General features: G+C 47.4%; 8 protein-coding genes across 8 annotated transcripts; 5 read left to right on the forward strand and 3 right to left on the reverse strand.

Annotated features, from left to right (window-relative positions):
• Positions 1-221: 221 nt before the first annotated feature.
• Positions 222-1,829, reverse strand: N7469_001074 (arylsulfotransferase family protein; the record flags this gene model as incomplete). The annotated part of the gene is made up of 2 exons (XM_056639994.1): positions 222-902; positions 978-1,829. The coding sequence occupies 2 exons, from the start codon at positions 1,827-1,829 to the stop codon at positions 222-224; spliced, it is 1,533 nt and encodes a 510-aa protein (XP_056505751.1).
• A 1,883-nt stretch (positions 1,830-3,712) lies between these two features.
• N7469_001075 (lysophospholipid acyltransferase family protein) lies at positions 3,713-6,412 on the reverse strand (the record flags this gene model as incomplete). The annotated part of the gene is made up of 7 exons (XM_056639995.1): positions 3,713-3,872; positions 3,923-4,179; positions 4,232-4,275; positions 4,308-4,545; positions 4,596-5,271; positions 5,326-5,581; positions 5,635-6,412. The coding sequence occupies 7 exons, from the start codon at positions 6,410-6,412 to the stop codon at positions 3,713-3,715; spliced, it is 2,409 nt and encodes an 802-aa protein (XP_056505752.1).
• A 355-nt stretch (positions 6,413-6,767) lies between these two features.
• Positions 6,768-7,966, forward strand: N7469_001076 (pantoate--beta-alanine ligase PAN6; the record flags this gene model as incomplete). The annotated part of the gene is made up of 2 exons (XM_056639996.1): positions 6,768-6,804; positions 6,891-7,966. 2 exons carry the CDS (start codon positions 6,768-6,770, stop codon positions 7,964-7,966), a joined length of 1,113 nt encoding a protein of 370 aa, XP_056505753.1.
• A 306-nt stretch (positions 7,967-8,272) lies between these two features.
• dbp7 (putative ATP-dependent RNA helicase) lies at positions 8,273-10,568 on the forward strand (the record flags this gene model as incomplete). Its single annotated transcript, XM_056639997.1, has 2 exons — positions 8,273-8,423; positions 8,506-10,568. 2 exons carry the CDS (start codon positions 8,273-8,275, stop codon positions 10,566-10,568), a joined length of 2,214 nt encoding a protein of 737 aa, XP_056505754.1.
• A 74-nt stretch (positions 10,569-10,642) lies between these two features.
• Positions 10,643-12,008, reverse strand: N7469_001078 (WD40 repeat domain-containing protein; the record flags this gene model as incomplete). Its single annotated transcript, XM_056639998.1, has 2 exons — positions 10,643-11,684; positions 11,755-12,008. 2 exons carry the CDS (start codon positions 12,006-12,008, stop codon positions 10,643-10,645), a joined length of 1,296 nt encoding a protein of 431 aa, XP_056505755.1.
• A 1,158-nt stretch (positions 12,009-13,166) lies between these two features.
• N7469_001079 (oxidoreductase) lies at positions 13,167-13,844 on the forward strand (the record flags this gene model as incomplete). Its single annotated transcript, XM_056639999.1, has 4 exons — positions 13,167-13,172; positions 13,193-13,323; positions 13,360-13,576; positions 13,617-13,844. The coding sequence occupies 4 exons, from the start codon at positions 13,167-13,169 to the stop codon at positions 13,842-13,844; spliced, it is 582 nt and encodes a 193-aa protein (XP_056505756.1).
• Positions 13,845-14,272: 428 nt separating this feature from the next.
• N7469_001080 (sterol desaturase family protein) lies at positions 14,273-15,318 on the forward strand (the record flags this gene model as incomplete). The annotated part of the gene is made up of 3 exons (XM_056640000.1): positions 14,273-14,512; positions 14,587-14,678; positions 14,760-15,318. Coding segments are annotated over 3 exons (891 nt in total), but the record flags the coding sequence as incomplete, so codon positions are not given.
• A 1,068-nt stretch (positions 15,319-16,386) lies between these two features.
• On the forward strand, positions 16,387-18,092 carry N7469_001081 (lipase family protein; the record flags this gene model as incomplete). The annotated part of the gene is made up of 3 exons (XM_056640001.1): positions 16,387-16,825; positions 16,883-17,042; positions 17,099-18,092. The coding sequence occupies 3 exons, from the start codon at positions 16,387-16,389 to the stop codon at positions 18,090-18,092; spliced, it is 1,593 nt and encodes a 530-aa protein (XP_056505758.1).
• Between the last annotated feature and the right edge of the window lie 463 nt (positions 18,093-18,555).

The raw sequence follows: 18,555 nt of genomic DNA on the forward strand, positions 1-18,555 counted from the left end.
GGGGTTAGCTTATATATCAAAAGGCATCTTATCAGGATCGGAACTCTTGGCATCATCATTGACGACTACATCTACACATATCAATATTCTGCAAGTCTAGTGAAGGGCTATGAAAAAGTCAAATACAGTGAGAGATGAGAAAAAATCACCTCCAAAGATGATAATGCATATTATCATAGTCACTGTTGGAGATCGGTTCAAATTATCGGATCTAGCTACAACTAACACCCCTGACCAACCTTGACAGAATCAGATTTAGTCCCATCTCCGACGCCACCGACTGCTTCAACAACCAGTTCATCCCCATTAGCCAGCCCATCGACTTGGATAGAGGTTTCGAATCCATTACGCAACGCAGTTTTCTTGACCTCAGAGCCAGCGAGAACTTTCCAAGATTTAACATCTGTTGCACCGTTCCAACTTACGTAAACAGTAGTCTTATTCGTTTCACTCGAGACGCATGCAGCGAGGTCTGGCTTGGTAGATGGATTCCCTGTCCAGGGGTACCGGTAGACGCGATATGTCTGCATGGTATTATCGTAACCAAAGCGTGCACGCATGACGATAGTCCCATTCTCATCATATTCTTCGATTTTCGGAGTGGCTCCATGGTCCTGTAGGACATGACCATTGGCAAGAGATTGATAGCTTCCTTGGGATTCAGCATAAACTGGTTCCTCGGCATCCCATGTGCGTCGTTTAAGCGTCACTTGCTTGGAACCTTGTAGCTCGACGTCTAATAGCAGGCCAGTTGTTAGGGATGTATGGGCCAAAAAATCGGCATTGTCGTTGTTATGTAAGGCCAAATGGACTCGTTCGTCGCTTTGGAATTCAAAGCGTGCATCATGCTGGTAGCAGAAGCTAGTACCAAGTCCCAAATTAAAGTCACCACCAGTTCGGCCCTGTTAAGTAATGAGTTACAATGAAGATTCAAGGGTAAGCGGGTGCCAGGCGGGCGATGAAGCTTCAATACATACGTGTAGATGCCAGGTAACATTGCCATTTGAATCCAAAAAGAATATACTGCACATATAGCGTGACGAAAGCAGGTAATGATCACCATATTTGTAAACAGCGTTTAGGTGTGGATAGCCGTATGGACTGGTCTTATTCATACCAGACGCAGACCCTTCGAGCGGAGCGCGCACATCGCTAAGACGCACTTGATCAATATGCTCGTGTGCGCTCCATCGGAAAAGTATTTCATTCGTCTCGAGATCAATCTCGTAAATAAGCCCATCTTGAATCCAGCCATTCTTAGGACCTCCAACAGAGCTAAGATCGGCCTGCGTTACATTGACAGCAGTCACCAGAATTGTGCCGTCATCGGTGAATTGACTCTCGTGAATATCAATACATGAGTCGAATTCCATCGTCTCATCAAAAATTGTCACGAAATTCTCGGCCTTGCAGTCAAGTGTGACTCGATGAATTTCGTCGTAGGAACTGTTCAGGATACTAATGTGTCCAAATCCAAAGCCTTGTCCGTCATACCCTGTCCAGTAGGCAATAACAGGTTCGCCATTCAGCATTTGTGGTTGTAAAGCAGAATAGTTGCCCTTGGCTCCCTGCCATACAAGCTGACCATCATCTGAATAGATTGTTGGATATCCTTCATCCCGAAGTGAGTCTGATGGGGTGAAGAACAAATATCCAGGCTCAGTCTGACCCATCTTGGTAACATTCAAAAACGGCGTTTTGATCGATGAGCTTTTGTACTCTTGAAGTGGCCACAGTTGATCGCCATCTGAAGATGCAGAGGCATAGCCAAATAGCGCGGGAAAGAGGGTAAGCACCCGAGGGAGTTGATTTATGATCGAGCGTCCCATCCTGTTGAATAGATATGCCTTCAGCTTTACTATTCTTGAGATCGTGACTCGGCTAATTGGCCAAATTATGCTTTTCAGTACTCACAGCAATCCCCGGGGCTTTCGATCAATTTATATACTTTAGATCATGATCGTCCGCAGCCTTGGAGGGCAATATAATCTTGAACCTCCTAATGTTAGTAGACAATATCCCCGCATTTTGCTTCCCCACGCCCTCCGATGAAGGGCCCAGGTGGATATCTTCGGTAATGATAATATTGTCCACAAGCCGACAAATTATCTGAATCAATTAGATTATTTTGGATGCGGAAAGGATCCGGTGCTTCTCCGCATTATATGGATTAGAACCATGAAAGTGGAACTAGCGCGACCCTCAGATTGGCGTGATCAGATTTGATAGACATGACTGCTCCCCTGGGAGGTTAGTGGTAGTTCCTGGCCCTGGAGGCAGGCATATCGGGCGTTCCCGATCTTGCTCCTGCCATGATGATGTGCCCTGGGGTATGACTCCAGTGTGGGTTTGTTCTGCCATTAGCAACTAGGAGCTTTGTAATCTTATGCTAAGATGGTCACAAGCCAGCGATGAATTGCATCGTGGAAAGTCCAACATCCTTCTAAAATAGAAGCAATGGATTGAATTTCGAGATTGATTGGTGCTAGACGGGCCCTCATGAGAAATCTTGGGGATTTCCAACGCCTCGGAATGAGCAAAGCCAGCTCGGATCGGGTGTCTGGAGCATCGGATAGATGCAGCCAAGGAAAATTGCCAGGAGAAGACTGGTCATTACTACTATTACTAGTTTGACTAGGATATCTCAAACCTCATCCTAGTAGACAAACTAGTGATGCCATCTTAAATGCCGAGTAAGTATGATCACCAAATAAAGCGGAACATCGGAAATACAGATATCTATTTTGAAATATTTGCATTGAGAACCGGAAGATGAAAAGCCCCGAACTATCAACTAGACCTCAACATAGTTCGACGTCTGTAGGATTCAAAGTCTGGGGATGTGGCATACTAGTGATTGTGGGGAACTATGAGGGGGAGAGCTATGTGCGTGGAAGATCTTCTCCAATGTCTGGGCATCAGTCAACTGCCGAGGTCTTGAACTTACAAGGTTAGAAGCACACAGTCCAAGCAAAACTAAGCAAAGATCGGCTTCAGCCAATTGGTCTTGCCTTGGCGAATTCCAGCAATGACAGACCAACAACTTGGATTCAATTGATTGATGATTCGGGTGCTCGGCAATGTCGTCGGCAGATAGGGGCAGGGAAAGGCACTAGTAAAGTAATTTGGGGATTATCCTTAGCCGAAAGCATACTGTAAAATGTCGAGCAAAGGCCTCGTTTTCAATTATGGATGAGAGGTTGATAGGGCCATGAGAAACCATCAAAAGAATGGATAGAAAACGATTTGCTGTGCCTGGTCCGCGGAAAATGAGCGTTAAGGTTTGCTATCTTACGAGGTCTGACCTCGACACGCGGAATAACCCCGTCAATCCGTAGTTGTCGCATAGGGCTTCCAAAAGGAACGATTGTCAGACTGTTAGCCTTCAAGGTTGGAGTTTTAGAGGTACCTAGGGACTCAGGTACTAGAGTAGTTGTTCAACCACCAGTATACTTTAGCATTTGGAAAACTAGCGCCTCGGGTTTGATACCACTGATTGAGCATAAAGAAGAGAATATAGTCCTTTAAAGCCACAGTTCTCTTCCCCTCATTGAAAGAGAGACACCAAAGACCTTGAGATTTTTGAATGAATTCGCATGTATGTATATGTACAGAAGATGATGTGGGCTTATGCTTTCGAGAAACGCCAGGGTATTGAATATGTAGGTTATGAAGATATTTGGAAAGACAAAATTAATTTCCGACAGAGCTGTTAGAGCTTAGAGTCAGTTGCGATCGCCTTTCGGCGCATTTGGCGAGATGAGACGCCGGCCGGAGCAGGAGCCGCAGCGTTGTAAAAGAGTTGCCGGCCAACAATATCCGACATGGTAAGAACTCGCGAGGAAACGGTAGCACCATCACGACGGTTTTTACTGCATAATTGTTAGCATATGGAAATCATTTTCTTCAAGAAGTCACTTACCCTTCGCGACGGGACTGCGCGATCAATTCTGTAAAGTCCCAAAGACGCCCGCGGTCGAGGACTTTGCCGGTATTTGGATCCCTCTCTGGCGTCCATTCAGGTGCGAGTTTCAAGGAGGGGCCTGCGCGGGTTTCCTTGTCCTTGGCAACAAGAATGATACCTTCCTCCTCAAAGCGTTGATAGGAATTTCTGAGAGTTTCCTTGTTCACTGCCTCAAAATAGGAAAGGTCTCCTTGGTGGTATAGTGTTTTGCCGAGCTAAAGTTGGTCAGTCTGTGCGATATTCTAACGGAAAATCAGTCCAACTTACAAGCTGGGCACTGTCCTGGGACTTCTTCATATCAATCCATGTATCTTGGTCGCCATCAAGAGGAGGGGAGTAAGACCAAGCAGAGATACTGCACCAAGCCAAGAGGCTTCAATGAAGGGCCAAATGAGGAAACAGTAAAAGTCATAGTTCTCCCGACCACAGTGACGCTCGGAATCACTGAGCTCGACGAACTGTGGTACACCAGAGTCATCACGCGTGATCTTTATGACATCGTCCGACTCTAGGCCTCTTAGGGTGTTTTCCATGTTCGAAGAGAGACCATCCGGGGGGAAGATAAATTCGCCACGGAAAAGCTATGACTTGTTAGAATAATTATACAAGAAAAATAAGAGTCGCAACATACCTGGGAGAGGAAAGAGACCTGGTTCCTCAGGGCTTCGTATGTGATGCGTTGGTTAGCCGGACCACCGCCTTGCTTGATCTTGGTATACATAGCAACAGAGACAAGCGCCTCAGTGATGAAAAGATGGATGAGCATGTTGCGGTAGAAAGATAATTGGAAGCGGTCGACCGCATAATAGGTAGGCTCCGCTAGGCCGGAAATGACGCCTACCAGCTTTGGACCCAGTACGTCCAGAGCACGGTCGACGACCTGATCAGTGGGTGAGCGATAGAAGTGGGCGACCCGGCCGCCCTTTGCTCTTACGCGATCACAGAGCCAGTCTAGTCGTCTTACCAGCTCACCCTTTCCGACGCCACGGCCACGAAGGGTTAAGAGAACAGTCCCAACGAGAGCAGGTGGCATCATAACAGAAACATCGTTGATCTCGGAAAGTACTCGATATCCCAAAGTTCGGAGAATTCGGCCCTTTTCGGTTTGGGAGAGCTTCTGGCTGGCGTTCAAATCAGTCTGGTTAAGCCGTGAAAGCTGCTGACCGAGGAACTCGCGCAGGCTCCATGGCTCGTGGAATCGAACATCCACACGACCCAATTTGAGTGATAGGACGGAGGACGAAGAAAGGAGCTCGGATAGACTTTCCTTTTGCTTGGGCTGCCCCAAAAGCTCACTGATATAGGATCTATGAGGATATCAGTATAAAGCGAGAGAGAAGAAGGAATGGAAAACTGCATACTCTGTCTCTATCACCTTGTCATACTGCGTGCTGACCGGACAGATAATTGTATCTTGAGTACGCCCGGAAAGCACGCTGTCGACAATAAAGTTCAGGATTCCGAATTTTGGAGACAGCAATTTCCCTGTCCTGGAGCGGCCACCCTCAATGAAGCATTCAAAATTGAAGCCTTGCTGAAGAATAGTATCGATATAGGCTTGGACAACAGTATGGTATAAGGGATCGTTTCCGAAGCTCCGTCGGATCCACATCGCACCTGTTCTTATGAGCATGAAGCAAAGGAGAGAAATTGAAGAAACCTAAACTGACCTGCATGCTGTAGGAAAGGCCCGAGCAACGGAATGTTCAAGTTGTCGCCTGCGACAACCACGGGTAGCCCAATTCCCAGCCGATAACAGATTAGCTGTAGGGAGACATAATCCACATGCGACTTATGACAGGGAAGGAAGACGATTGATTGTTTGTTCTTGGCAGCTTCTGAAGCGACGGCACGCAGCCGGAGAACCTCCTCGCTCGACACGTGGATACCTTGATGATAGGCACGAGTCAGGAGTTGCGTGCACATATAGTATGCTCCTCGAATAAACGTCTTGCTCTCCATCTTGCAGATCATGTTATCCATCATGCCATCTACCACCTCTTGAAGACTATCCTCAATCTCGTGTCGCCGGCGAGCTCGCTTTTCATCCAATGTCTTCCCATCTTTGATTGCCAATAACCCCTCCTTCTCCTCCACTTTAAGGCGAGTATGCGCGAGCTCTTTCACTTTCTCTTGGAGCATTGGGCTTCCCAAGATCGATGATTTCATCTTTTCTGAAAACCCCGAGTAGAAAACCGGTTGACCGACAACATCATCGTACGCGCGCCAGCCGGTACCAGACATATACAGACTGACTTCGCGGAGAAAGTCGAGGGGATTCTCACGAAAGCGAGCCATATGGTGAACAAGGTTACGTTCAGTGATGGGCTCATCTTGAGTTCCGGGGCCACCAGTGAACCCCGACGGGTGAATCGTCAGCTTCTTGCCCACAATCTCCAAGTCCGGAGCGGAGGCATCATCACTGATGGCCGATTTAGGGGGCGGCATGATGTCGGAATAATCTGAAGGGAGAATAATCAAGCTGACAAGTCACCCACGAGGGGGAAAATAATACTGAGGGGAAAGCAAGCAAGAACACTAGAGAAAGATCCACTCGGAGGCGCAAGTCAGGGCCATAGCTCCAAAAATCCCAACAAAACCCCGGATTGTCTTTCACGGGCGTTTTTCCCCAGAAGCAGCCGAGGTTGTTTCCCCGAGGAAATTCGGCGGACTGCAATTACCAGAAGTGCATATTTGATGAGTCATCACATCTGCGGGGACTCACTTCATCTCAAAAGTAGCTTAATTCGAGGTTTAATTATTTGTGACAGCTGCCATCTTTGTAACCCCACCATCATTGAGTATGTCACGGTTGGCCAATGGCGTGAGGTCCTTCTCCTGTAAGTTTGGTATTGCATTGACTCACTACCTAGCCTTTTTTCTTCTCTCTTTTCACCTTTAAATAAACTCAACTAATTTTTGGTAGCAACGGCCTCTAGCTTGCTTGCGGACGCTGCGGCGACTTCACGATCGGTTGTCCAGCCCTCGTCTTTTCAGGTCTTTCGTGATGTCCCTTCACTTCGTCAGCTGCGTCATCAGCTGTTGAAAAATGAACGCACTGTTGGATTTGTTCCCACTATGGGAGCGCTCCACGAGGGTCACCTTTCTCTAATTCGAGAAGCCGCTCGCGAGAATACCGATATCTTCGTTAGCATCTACGTCAACCCCACCCAATTCGGCGTCAACGAGGACTTGTCAAGCTATCCTCGCACATGGGATAGTGATGTTGAGAAGTTGGAAAAGCTAAATGAGGAGCTTGGCCGCGCGGGTAGTCCCGGATCTGGGCAGATTACTGCTATCTTTGCCCCGACTTCCAAGGTCATGTACCCAACTCTACCTCCTTCGTCGGAAATTGATGGGCAGGGGTCATTTGTCACAATCACTCCGCTCTCCTCGAAATTGGAGGGAGGTTCACGTCCCGTCTTCTTTCGTGGCGTCGCAACTGTCTGTATGAAGCTCTTTAACGCCACTACGCCTGATCGGGTTTACTTTGGCCAGAAAGATGTACAGCAGACTGTTATTATCAAGCGGATGGTACAGGATTTCCTACTTGGTATAGAGGTCCGGATTGTCAGTACATCCCGTGAGGCAGACGGGTTGGCGCTCAGCTCTCGCAATGTCTACCTGGGTGACCGGAGACGTGCTGTGGGACTTACAATTTACAAGTCTCTGAAGGCTGCTGAAGATGCCTATACTTCAGGCAAAACCTCTCGAGCGGATATCCTCGGCGCGGCTCGGGCCATTACAGACAGAGTGCTTAATGAGCAAAAAGCACTCGGACCTTCAGAGAGAGCTCTCTTTGAGGTGGATTATATCTCTCTTGCCGACCCTGACACTCTAGACGAGCTGGATCTCGTCGACCCCGCGAAAGGAGGTGTCTTAAGCGCTGCTCTGAAGATGGCGCCTCTGGAAGAGAACAAGCCTGGCGAGGAATGTGGCTTGGGAGATGGCAAGGTACCCGTGCGACTGATCGATAACTTGATTCTGCAACCACGGGCTTGAAGCTCCACTGAAAAATAGACCAATAGCGTTTAGTGTACATAGAAAAACTGATGGTGAATTATTCAGCCAGTATAGATTAAAAATAGATCATCTCTCGAAATCTCCTTCCTAGTTCTATTTACCTATCAACCCTTCTAGGAAGTAGGGCTGACTGCTAGGGCTGCGGCCGACAGTATCAGCGGATCATCATTTCTCCGGAGTGGGTCCCGCCCGAAAAAAAGTCTCGACGGCAACAAGCTCTTCTTAACGCTAGACGACTTTTCTCAGATTACTTTCGCCCGAGTGCTGGGTGTGTACGACGAGATCATGGCGGACGATGGTATGCTTTTGAACTTCAGCATCGGTGACAGTGTCATCAAGCCTGAAACGAAAATCAAGGGAGGAACATGGCGGGCCCGCCTCTCTGCGAAGAAGCGCGCGCAGCATCAACCTCGACCAGACGGCGAAGGCGGCAATCGTGGCCAACCCAAGAACCCTAACCAAGTGCAACTTGGCCCGAGAACCGACAAAGCGACAAAAGACGACTGATTCGACCGAAGGAAAGGGTGGAGATGGTGGCCAACGACCGCGACAGCAGCAGCAACCAGCGCGCAGACATCCCGGACAATTTGCTTCCTCCCTCTTTACTAGCAATCCCGAATCGACCTATGTGGAAGAAAAGAAAGATGAAGAACCGATTGAAGAAGCAAAGCCGACTAATGCGCCTTTGATTGATGGTCTTGATACCTTCACTAATTTGGGCTTGTCTCCAAACCTAGCGGCGCATCTCCTTACAAAGCTCGAGTTGAAAGCACCAACAGCAATTCAGAAGGCCTCTATCACTCAGTTATTAAAAGAACAAAGTGATGCGTTCATCCAAGCCGAGACTGGTTCCGGTAAAACACTTGCTTATCTCCTTCCATTGGTGCAAAAGATAATGGCGCTTTCAAAGGCAACGAAGGAAGAAGGTGTCCATCGTGATAGTGGTCTCTTCGCTATCGTCCTGGCACCTACTCGTGAATTGTGCAAGCAGATCTCAGTCGTTCTGGAGAACCTTCTTCGTTGCGCAAATTGGATCGTCGGTGGAACTGTTATTGGTGGAGAAAAGAAAAAGTCTGAGAAAGCACGTTTGAGGAAAGGCCTCAATATTCTGGTCGCCACACCTGGTCGCCTGGCGGATCATCTGGACAACACACAAGTATTGGACGTCAGCAATGTTCGATGGTTGGTACTTGACGAGGGTGATCGCCTGATGGATATGGGATTTGAGGAGGAATTACAAGGAATTGTTTCAAAATTGGACGCGAGACAACGACCCAGTCGCATCCCAGGTGTTCCCACACGCAGGACAACGATATTGTGTTCCGCTACACTCAAAATGAACGTTCAACGGCTTGGTGAGATCAGTTTGAAGGATGCAGTCCACATTAAGGCCGATCCGGCCGATGAGGACGAACAGACTCGCGATAAAAAAGACGAAGAAGATTCATTCCGTGTCCCTGCACAACTGAAGCAGGCGTACGCAGTCGTACCATCTAAGTTACGACTTGTATCTTTGACCGCCTATCTGAAGCGGACATTTATTCGCAAAGGATCAGTGATGAAAGCTATTGTTTTCGTGTCATGCGCAGACTCAGTGGATTTCCTCTTTGAGGTTTTCGCGAGAGAGTTTGGCCAGCGAAAGGGGAAAAAAACACAAGATGATAGCGACAGCGATAATGAGGAAGAGAACGAAGAACAAAAGACTCAAAGTGAGCGGGAGAAGATGTCTCCTCATGGAACTATCGCACCTGCGACGGCTTTGTCTAACTCATCGAATGCCGTAACACTTCATCGACTACATGGCTCTCTCCCTCAACATGTTCGAACTGCCACACTCAACTCCTTCTCCCGCAGTGGTGATCCATCAGTGCTGGTATGTACTGATGTGGCCGCCCGTGGTCTAGATTTGCCCAACGTCGACCTGGTCATTGAGTACGATCCGGCATTCAGTGCCGATGACCACACCCATCGAATTGGTCGTACCGCTCGTCTTGGCCGTGATGGTCGCGCTTTGATTTTCCTCCAACCTGGATGCGAGGAGAATTACGTTGAAGTCCTGAAGCGTGGCTACCGCGACGGTGGAAAGGCTCTGACTCGCACCGACGCCACGGAAATCCTGAAGCGTGGCTTCGGTGCTACTGCAGACTCTAACAGCAAGAACTGGGAAGAGAAGACCACAGATTGGCAAATGGATGTGGAGAGATGGGCTCTGGATAATCCCCATTATCTAGAGATGGCCCGTCGCGCATTCCAATCCCATGTCCGAGCTTACGCAACCCATATTGCTGCTGAGCGCAGCATGTTCAATATCAAGGAGCTTCATCTGGGTCATCTTGCCAAGAGTTTTGCTCTTCGTGACCGACCTGGCAAAATTAATGTTCCTGGTCTGCGTCCTGGCAAGGAAGAAACCAAGAAGGACTTCAAGGCTTCCCGTGGTGGCACGGCCGGCCAAAAGAGAAAGGCCGGGGGTGCAGCGGATGATATCCCGACTACATCTAATAACACCGATGATGCGGCCAGAAGGATGCGGGCTAAGATGCGCGAGCAGATGGCTGGAGCAAGCGAGTTCAATCTTGCTTAAGAATAAAAAAGTTAATTCTTCATGTTGCCAAAAATGTGGCGATGCATTATTGTACAAGAGCATTAGCATTTGTTTCAGTAGATATCCCATAATGAAATTTTTCCATCCTTAGAACCGATTGCCAGCCAGTGTGTCTGTTGAACCTTTTGGTTTCGTTGATTGTGCACCGTAGCCAAGGAGAAGTCATGTCCCAAACCTGTCTGCTTCTGTTGGGTCTGTCCCTCTGATTCATTTGTTGAAGTTGGCTCAAATATGGTTTCAACTTGTCCAAAGGCAACAGCATAACAACCATCTTTGTGCCACTTGAGAACAGCAAGCTCTTTCATTGTTTTCCCGGAGTACACTCTAACCCTGCTATCCCATCCAGCCGTAGCGAAAATCCTACCATCCCCGCGGAGCCGCAATCCCTGCTGTCCAGAATGTTTTGTATTGATAGTTTTCAATGGCAGGTCTTCGCCACCGTTTCCGCCAGTGGCATGACTGGGGATCGGATGTTTAACGACCAGAGCATCCGCAGATGAAGAGAAAAAGCAGTCGCGTGAAGGTGGAACATCAATCGATAGGACAGGCTGGCTGTGAGGACGACTGACATATAATCTTTCCCATTTCCATGGATTGGATGACAGTTTCGGAAGCTCAAGGCAGTCGGCTGAGACGGGTCCTCTCCGAACAAACGCCATAACGTGCCCGTCCTCGTATGCAGATGTCACATAGATATCCCCACAGGCCGATGTGAAAATCTCCACGGCCATGACCATCCCGGTTTTGATTGCGGGGTCAGATCGGATAGTGGTGAGTCGAAGCTCAGATGGGAGATGAAAGATGTCGATTCCTCCGGAATCAAGAGCATTGGGTACTGCAAATAGAATGTCTTGACTTTTCGTATCTTTTGAGTTCTGCTCCTTACTGGTGTTATTCTCCGTGGGAATGTCAATGAATATCATTGAAAAAGCACAAAAGTTGAGAGCATTCACAGGTAAGGAATGTAAGAGCCATGGCTGCGTTCCGTTCTCCTGTTTATTCGAGGTCGCTACATCAACCGGTAGAGTTTTATCAAGGAAACTCTCATCCTCTTTTCGAAGTTTCCAAACACATAATTTATGGTCGCGGCCATGACTATGTCAGAAAGTTAATAAGGTCAAATGATGGCTCCAAGGTATTTCAGATGTTATCTGATATGACCTACGTGTATATTTCCGATCCACCCTCACTCATAGGAAAGGCTTTAACTTCAAGAACAGCCCCTTCATGAGCCTTCCAAACCGTCACCGGTCGTTTAGTGACTAGATCCCAGATGACAACCCAGCCATCCGCATCTCCGGAGACAAGGCGCAGGTTCTGAGAGAAGATATACAGGGCATGTATTGGTGATGCATGTCCGCGGAGGATATAAATCGGAGTAGCTGCGGACTTCTGGGACTGGCTTGATGCTTCAGCCATCCCTTCCTAATTAATAATTCATTGATAATCAGAAGTCGGATGTTGTCTCGGGGAGGTGTAGTTCCACCATGCGAACGCGTCGCGGCGAATCAAGTCACCGCTTTCCATCCCCGCTCAATATGAATTTACAGCCAGTCTACAGATCTAGACCTCTGATAATGAACATCATCCTCATAGCCAACGGGAGTGACTGCAGTATTTCGGGGATTTGCATTGGAGACTCAGGGGCTCAAAACGACTCACGATCGACAAACCACTGTGGGCACACGGGGTCAGCGATCATGCGTCCAGTAAACAATGCCTAGCCTCTGCACACCTATATATACCTATATATATAGGTATCGTCCCGTCTCGGCGCCCTAGATTATGACTTCTAATCCATTGGGCAAGATGCCGTCTATATGGACTCTCGGTAGTATGGATACTGTCAAGAGTCCATTCACATCTTGGCATTATGGCAGTTATTTTCTGCCACCATAATCACGCTTTATATCGCTTCGTGCCCACGATTTAGCAAAGGTAGAGGTGCCTTTGCTAAATAAGGTCAAAAAATAAAATAGCCGCGAACAAAGCGTCTTCGTCTTCATTTTGACAGCCCGGATACACCGAACTTGTCTGAAGGCGAGGGAACCCCCATCCAAACTGGGGAACAGGCTTGGATCAAATCTTGAAAGAGAGCCCCTCAAAAAGTTGCCAGAGACCTGCCGCAACGAAACCTCGAGAGATTGAAATATATTTTGGCTCGGACAAATCTTAGCCAACCTCTCAATCTTAAAAAGGAGATCGATTTTATCGCTCTGGATGATTAATTCCTAGGTGTTCTAATCTTGGACTGAGCTTGGAAAGATCTCATAAACGACCCATTCATCCATGCCACTATCGAATACACTTGGCAGAACACAAACCGAGTAGTACTCCAGAAGCAGGACCATCGTGGCCTAGAGGGAACGTAGTTTGAAGAGGTTCGACTAAACAGAGTCTTAAATGGTAGTGAGTGGCGTCATCGAAAAGCCTGATCAGTTCGACATTTCGAGCATTGAAATAGCACTGTGCCTGCCAAAACGACCATCGGACGGATGACTTTCTGGAGCAAGGAGAAAATATCGGCCCTTGACAGAGACACTATCATATTATCAATCTCGTCACCTTCAGAAGGCAATGGACGTTAGTGATTATTTGGCAAGTCATTTGATCTGGAAAAGCATATACCAAGCCTAGACGGTAAATACATTCTAGTAACTGGTGGTACGTGTGGATTCTATAATCCTGCTTGTGCTACACTAATGTTAAATACGGGAGGTGCTGTTCTGGGAAGGTAGGCAATTTTGCAACTAGCAAAGCATCATCCGAGAGAAATCTTATTCGCGGCGAGAACGCAATTGAAAGCAGAAGATGTCCAGGAGATCAAGGGAGATGTTCACAAGAGCGACATTTCCCACATTAAATTGGGCATCGCCTCATTTCATACTGTAAAAGAGGAAGCAGAGGGGTTCAAGAGCCGCTCTGAGGGACTCGATATTTTGATGAACAATGCTGGTGATTATTCGTGCACTCGGTCTCAGGCGCAAGTCTAATTCAGCTCAAGTAAGCATCATGGCAGTACCGTAGTCCAAAACCAAGGAGAGCTACGAAATCCAGTTCGGTACGGATCATATGGGCCATGCACTACTGACCAAACTGCTACTGTCAACCACCGAGAAGTCAGGCTCTGATGTTCGCGTGATCAACCTAAGTTCCGAAGGCGACTACTGTGCACCCACCATCATCTACGATCAAGACCGACTGCAGTCGTATCCCAAATTCTATCGCTATAGTCAATCAACGTTATTCCGATAACTCGGAGCAGGCCATTCCCGAAGTGGTGAGACCGGGAGCCGCAAAGGTCAGCCCACACGGGCCGATAGCCGTCCGACGCCACCAAACCCCGGATAATGTGTAAATGCCCGCCTGTGATTAGCTGCTTGGTATTTTCCTAAACATCGTATGTTCAATTTACTGTAGGAGGATTAGGATTTAATGGAATTAGGGGATTGGATATACACTACAAAGCATATATGTACGGTACTCTCGTCCAGATCCTTTGTTTTTTACCCCCCTCTTCGTGAATTAGACTTCTCCCTCTCTCGACCTCTGCTTCTTCTATCTTATTCAAGACCTGCTAGGAACTACAATGTATGTGGCTCCTCCGCCTTTTTGGTAACCCCCTGAGTGGTTGACTATATTCTTTGGTGGAATCTGTCACATATTGACCCTTCCCTCCTAGGAATTCTACTGTGCTGCCCCCAAGCACCTATTGGGGCCAATATCAGGATATCACCAAATCCGACATCCACCTGAGCGTAGCAGAGAGATTGTGGGTTGCATGGTATGCGTGGATACAGAATGATGTCTTGGCTACCGGCATCATGTCCTTCGTTATCCACGAGTTGTTCTACTTCGGCCGCTGTCTTCCGTGGGTCTTCATCGATTGCTCGGGTTTTTTCAACAGATACAAAATTCAAAGTGTAAGTGGCAAGCCTAACATTTGGCACTAGCCAAGATCAACCCAATTCCAGCTGCCATCGAAACTAATATTCAGCCTCAGAACAAAGTACCTTCATTACGTGAGCAATGGGATTGCGCCAAGTTTGTGCTTCTGAGCCACTTTACTGTCGAACTTCCTCAAATTTGGTATGTTCCTGCCTTCGACGGAATGGTATTCTACCTGACGTCTATCTCTCAGACCCGATTGAGTATTAATGACTCTTTTAGGCTTTTCCACCCAATGGCCCAGTTCTTCGGTCTATCAACATCGATTCCTTTCCCGTCTCCTTGGACCATGGCATATCAGATCGCATTATTTTTTGTGATGGAGGATACTTGGCACTATTTTTTCCACCGAGCTTTTCATTGGGGTCCACTCTACAAAGCTATTCACAAAATCCACCATCAGTATTCCGCACCATTTGGTTTGGCCGCCGAATATGCTTCTCCTATTGAGGTGATGATTCTCGGCTTCGGGACCGTCAGCTGCCCTATTCTCTGGTGTGCTTTCACCGGCGACCTGCATATTCTCACTATGTATGTCTGGATTGTGTTGCGTTTGTTCCAGGCCATCGATGCCCACAGTGGCTATGAATTTCCTTGGAGCCTCCACCATTTCTTGCCTTTCTGGGCTGGTGCTGATCATCACGATCTCCACCATGAGAAATTCATTGGGAACTATGCAAGCAGTTTCCGCTGGTGGGACTACCTTCTTGACACTGAATACACCCCGGATGCCCTGAAGCGCCGCAGACGGAACAACATGAAGGCAAAGAAGTCACAATAATCTGAGCGTTAGCAGTGACGGTCTGCCTATTTTCTCTTCAGTTATGCATTTGCTCTGTCTGGAGCTATTTGTATGGTAGAAACTAGCATTTCTTATGATGCTGCTCAAGAGTTGATTTACCATGGCTAGACTTAGCTCCTCTTGGAAGTAATTGGTCCTCTAAACATTGCTAAATTCATACCGTAGCCGAGAGATTCATGGCAAAAGATGAGACGGGCTGTCTCAGTTAATATATGATTTTTTACATTAAACGACTTTGAGTTCCTTGCTGGCTTTCAATGAGGAATCATCGAGCATGAACGACATGATATTTGGCCTCTTACAATAGCCTTTTCTTTTCCCACAGAAGCGTAGGCATGCGGTGGCCCAAAAGTCAAAAATTCCACTCAAGTGCTCTAGCTCGGTGAGATCATTGACTATGGGATACAATGGTCTCCTTCAATGATCTCCAAAGGCATATATGTTAGGAGACTTTAGTGTGCTAAGATCGGTGGCACATGATGAAATTTAGGATCTGACTGACACCTGCCAGTGGGCATGCAGATTATATTGAAATTTGAATCGGTTCTACTCGACAAATTCAAAATCCTACGCAGGAAATTTCCTAATTGATCTTCGGACCAATCCCACTTTTCTTGCATCCGGATCCAATTCCATACACGGTAAGCTTTAGGACTTGCTGCTAGCTTGCATCACTGGTATGCGTGGAAGAGCCCCCGCATCGGGGCTGTGCACCACGCATCTCGACCTATCACTCCGCGTTTTATCGATTTCTCAGCTCAAATGTGGCGCATGTCCTCGTACAAAGTGAGAGTTTACGAGGACCTGCATTCCCCTGCATCTCATAAGCTTGTCATTGCTTCCGCCCTCTCTTGCAGATGATTTCTACTCTGCCTCTGAGTGCAGTATGGCAGCTCCAGGCTTAGCACTGCAGCACCTGAGCTTCAATATCCATTAGATTCAATCAGAACAAGTACTATGACTGATAAACACAAGCATAGGCGGCGGGTGAAAGGGAAAGGGGGAAGAAAAACTCCAGACAACGATGGGCCTAAACAAAAAATCTATATGAATCCTCAGAGCGCAAATACCGTTCACGGGTTTCAGGGTGGATATCCAACACGGCCAGGTTTCCATGATTCCCATACCGGCGTCTCCTCGCTTGTGCACCTACCCTCACCACCGATCTATGGTCAATTACCCGGCCCGTATGGCCCTGTCACGGTAGCAAACCCGCCTCCAACATGGAACCCAACGGTGTACCAAGCTCCAAAGCCTACGTCCGACCTGACGAAATGGACTTCGTGCGTGAATATCAGTCAGTCGGTTTCAAACCTCGTTGCACATACAGCAGGAAAAACAAATGCCACGATTCTGGAACTGGAAAACCTTGTCCTGCAGAGTGTCAGTGGTGGCACCAATATGAGGCAGAGCGCATCCAGGCTCCTGGACGAAGTCATCACATTGATGGATCTAGGGTCTTTCTGCGGGAAAGAGAATGAACTGAGTATGTGAACATTACATGTTTTCTTTTTCGGCTACTTGGAAACTAACTAGAACTCAGTGGCTGCATGTGCGCTACCATTCAGACCCGATACAAGGAAAAGGTATCGTTGGACACATGGGCCCGTGGAAAAGAAGTCATCGTCTCCAGTCGACTATTTCTCAAAAGTCTATCTTTATTCTAACTCACGAATGCCACCGAGACTTCCTCATATCAAATTGTGCGTTGAAACATATCGAGATGGGCTTCAATTTCTTCTGCTAATTTAGTGACTAGTTACCCTGCAACCTATCCATTACTCAGGCTTGCAGCACGCTATTCCCTACAAGTATACGAAAAGCCGCAAGGCCCGGAGCGACAATCTTATGTGAACTCAGATTGGCGCCGGGGTACGAAGGCAATGGTCATTAAATCACTTCCGATTGATAAAATGGGCACAATTGTATTCGCCATTCGCGGGACTCAGAGCTTCAGTGACTGGGCTGTGAATGTCTATAGCGCTCCTGTCTCAACTGCTGGATTTCTTGACGATCCTTTAAATAAATGTCATGCTGGATTTCTTTCCGTTGCTAAAAAGATGGTTCCTGCTGTTGCTGCGCGACTGCGTACTTTGATCGAAGAAGACCCGAGTCGAATGTCATATACACTTCTTATCACAGGCCACTCAGCAGGGGGAGCTGTCGCCAGTCTAATCTACCTCCATCTACTTTCCGAATCACCAAAAGCTAAATCCGAGCTCACACATCTCCGAGGATGCTTTAAAAATATTCATTGTGTTACCTTTGGAGCTCCTCCAATTTCACTCCGACCATTACAAAGACCCTCCAGTACCAACCCGTCTAAATCAATGTTTTTCTCATTTGTGAATGAGGGCGACCCAGTGACACGGGCAGATAAAGACTACTTCTTCTCTTTATTAGATCTATATGCGTCTCCAACCCCCGGATCCGTCTGGTCACTCTTCGATCCAAGAGGCAAAAGACATCCGTCACCATACTGGAAGGTTCCCCGATCAACGTTATCTATTGCAGGTCGGATCGTACTACTTCGATCTAATGATCAGCTGTATGGTCGTCTTGCGAAGAAACCGTCAATGGGTCCCGATAAACCTCCGCCACTTCCACCCCGTGAGCAAGTAGAGGCGTGTGGTACAACGGATCTAGATCTGCGAGGTGTTGTCTTCGGTGACCCGCTCATGCATTCCATGGATATCTATGCTCGCCGGATTGAGGCACTTGCAAATGGTGCGACGAAACGGGAATTTCATTGACGCTTCGACATCCCACCAATGTCCATTTCAATGGCTTTAGGGAAATTATCTGTTTGAGAACTATCTAAACATTGCGTTTGATCTTTGGCTTCAGCCATATCCCCTTTGGGTAATCTCAAACTGGTTTTTCCAAACCTTGGACTAAATTCTATTCGACGAAGACTGGGCCGGATTGCATCTCGTCCGCTTATTTTCCGTCGCGAGGTAATTTTGAATATTGCTCAAGTTTCGAATCACGGGATAGGATATTAGAACATTATATCAGGTAATTTTATTGCAACTATTAGCTTACCATCTGAAGGGTACAATTCAACCGTGGAATGCTAAAAAAATCTATCAATTCAGAATAATAACTAGAATAACGTAAACACTATGCATTGTAGCGGTTCCAAGGTTCGATATTTCAAAAATCTTGGCAGATTTCATGCCTCCAATTTTGGTCGCAGAATTGTCAAAGTTTCTG

This window comes from Penicillium citrinum, assembly GCF_028827155.1.
Source record: "Penicillium citrinum strain IBT 23319 chromosome Unknown utg000001l:1.0-4955037.0:1.0-4956770.0, whole genome shotgun sequence".
Lineage (NCBI taxonomy): Eukaryota > Fungi > Ascomycota > Eurotiomycetes > Eurotiales > Aspergillaceae > Penicillium > Penicillium citrinum.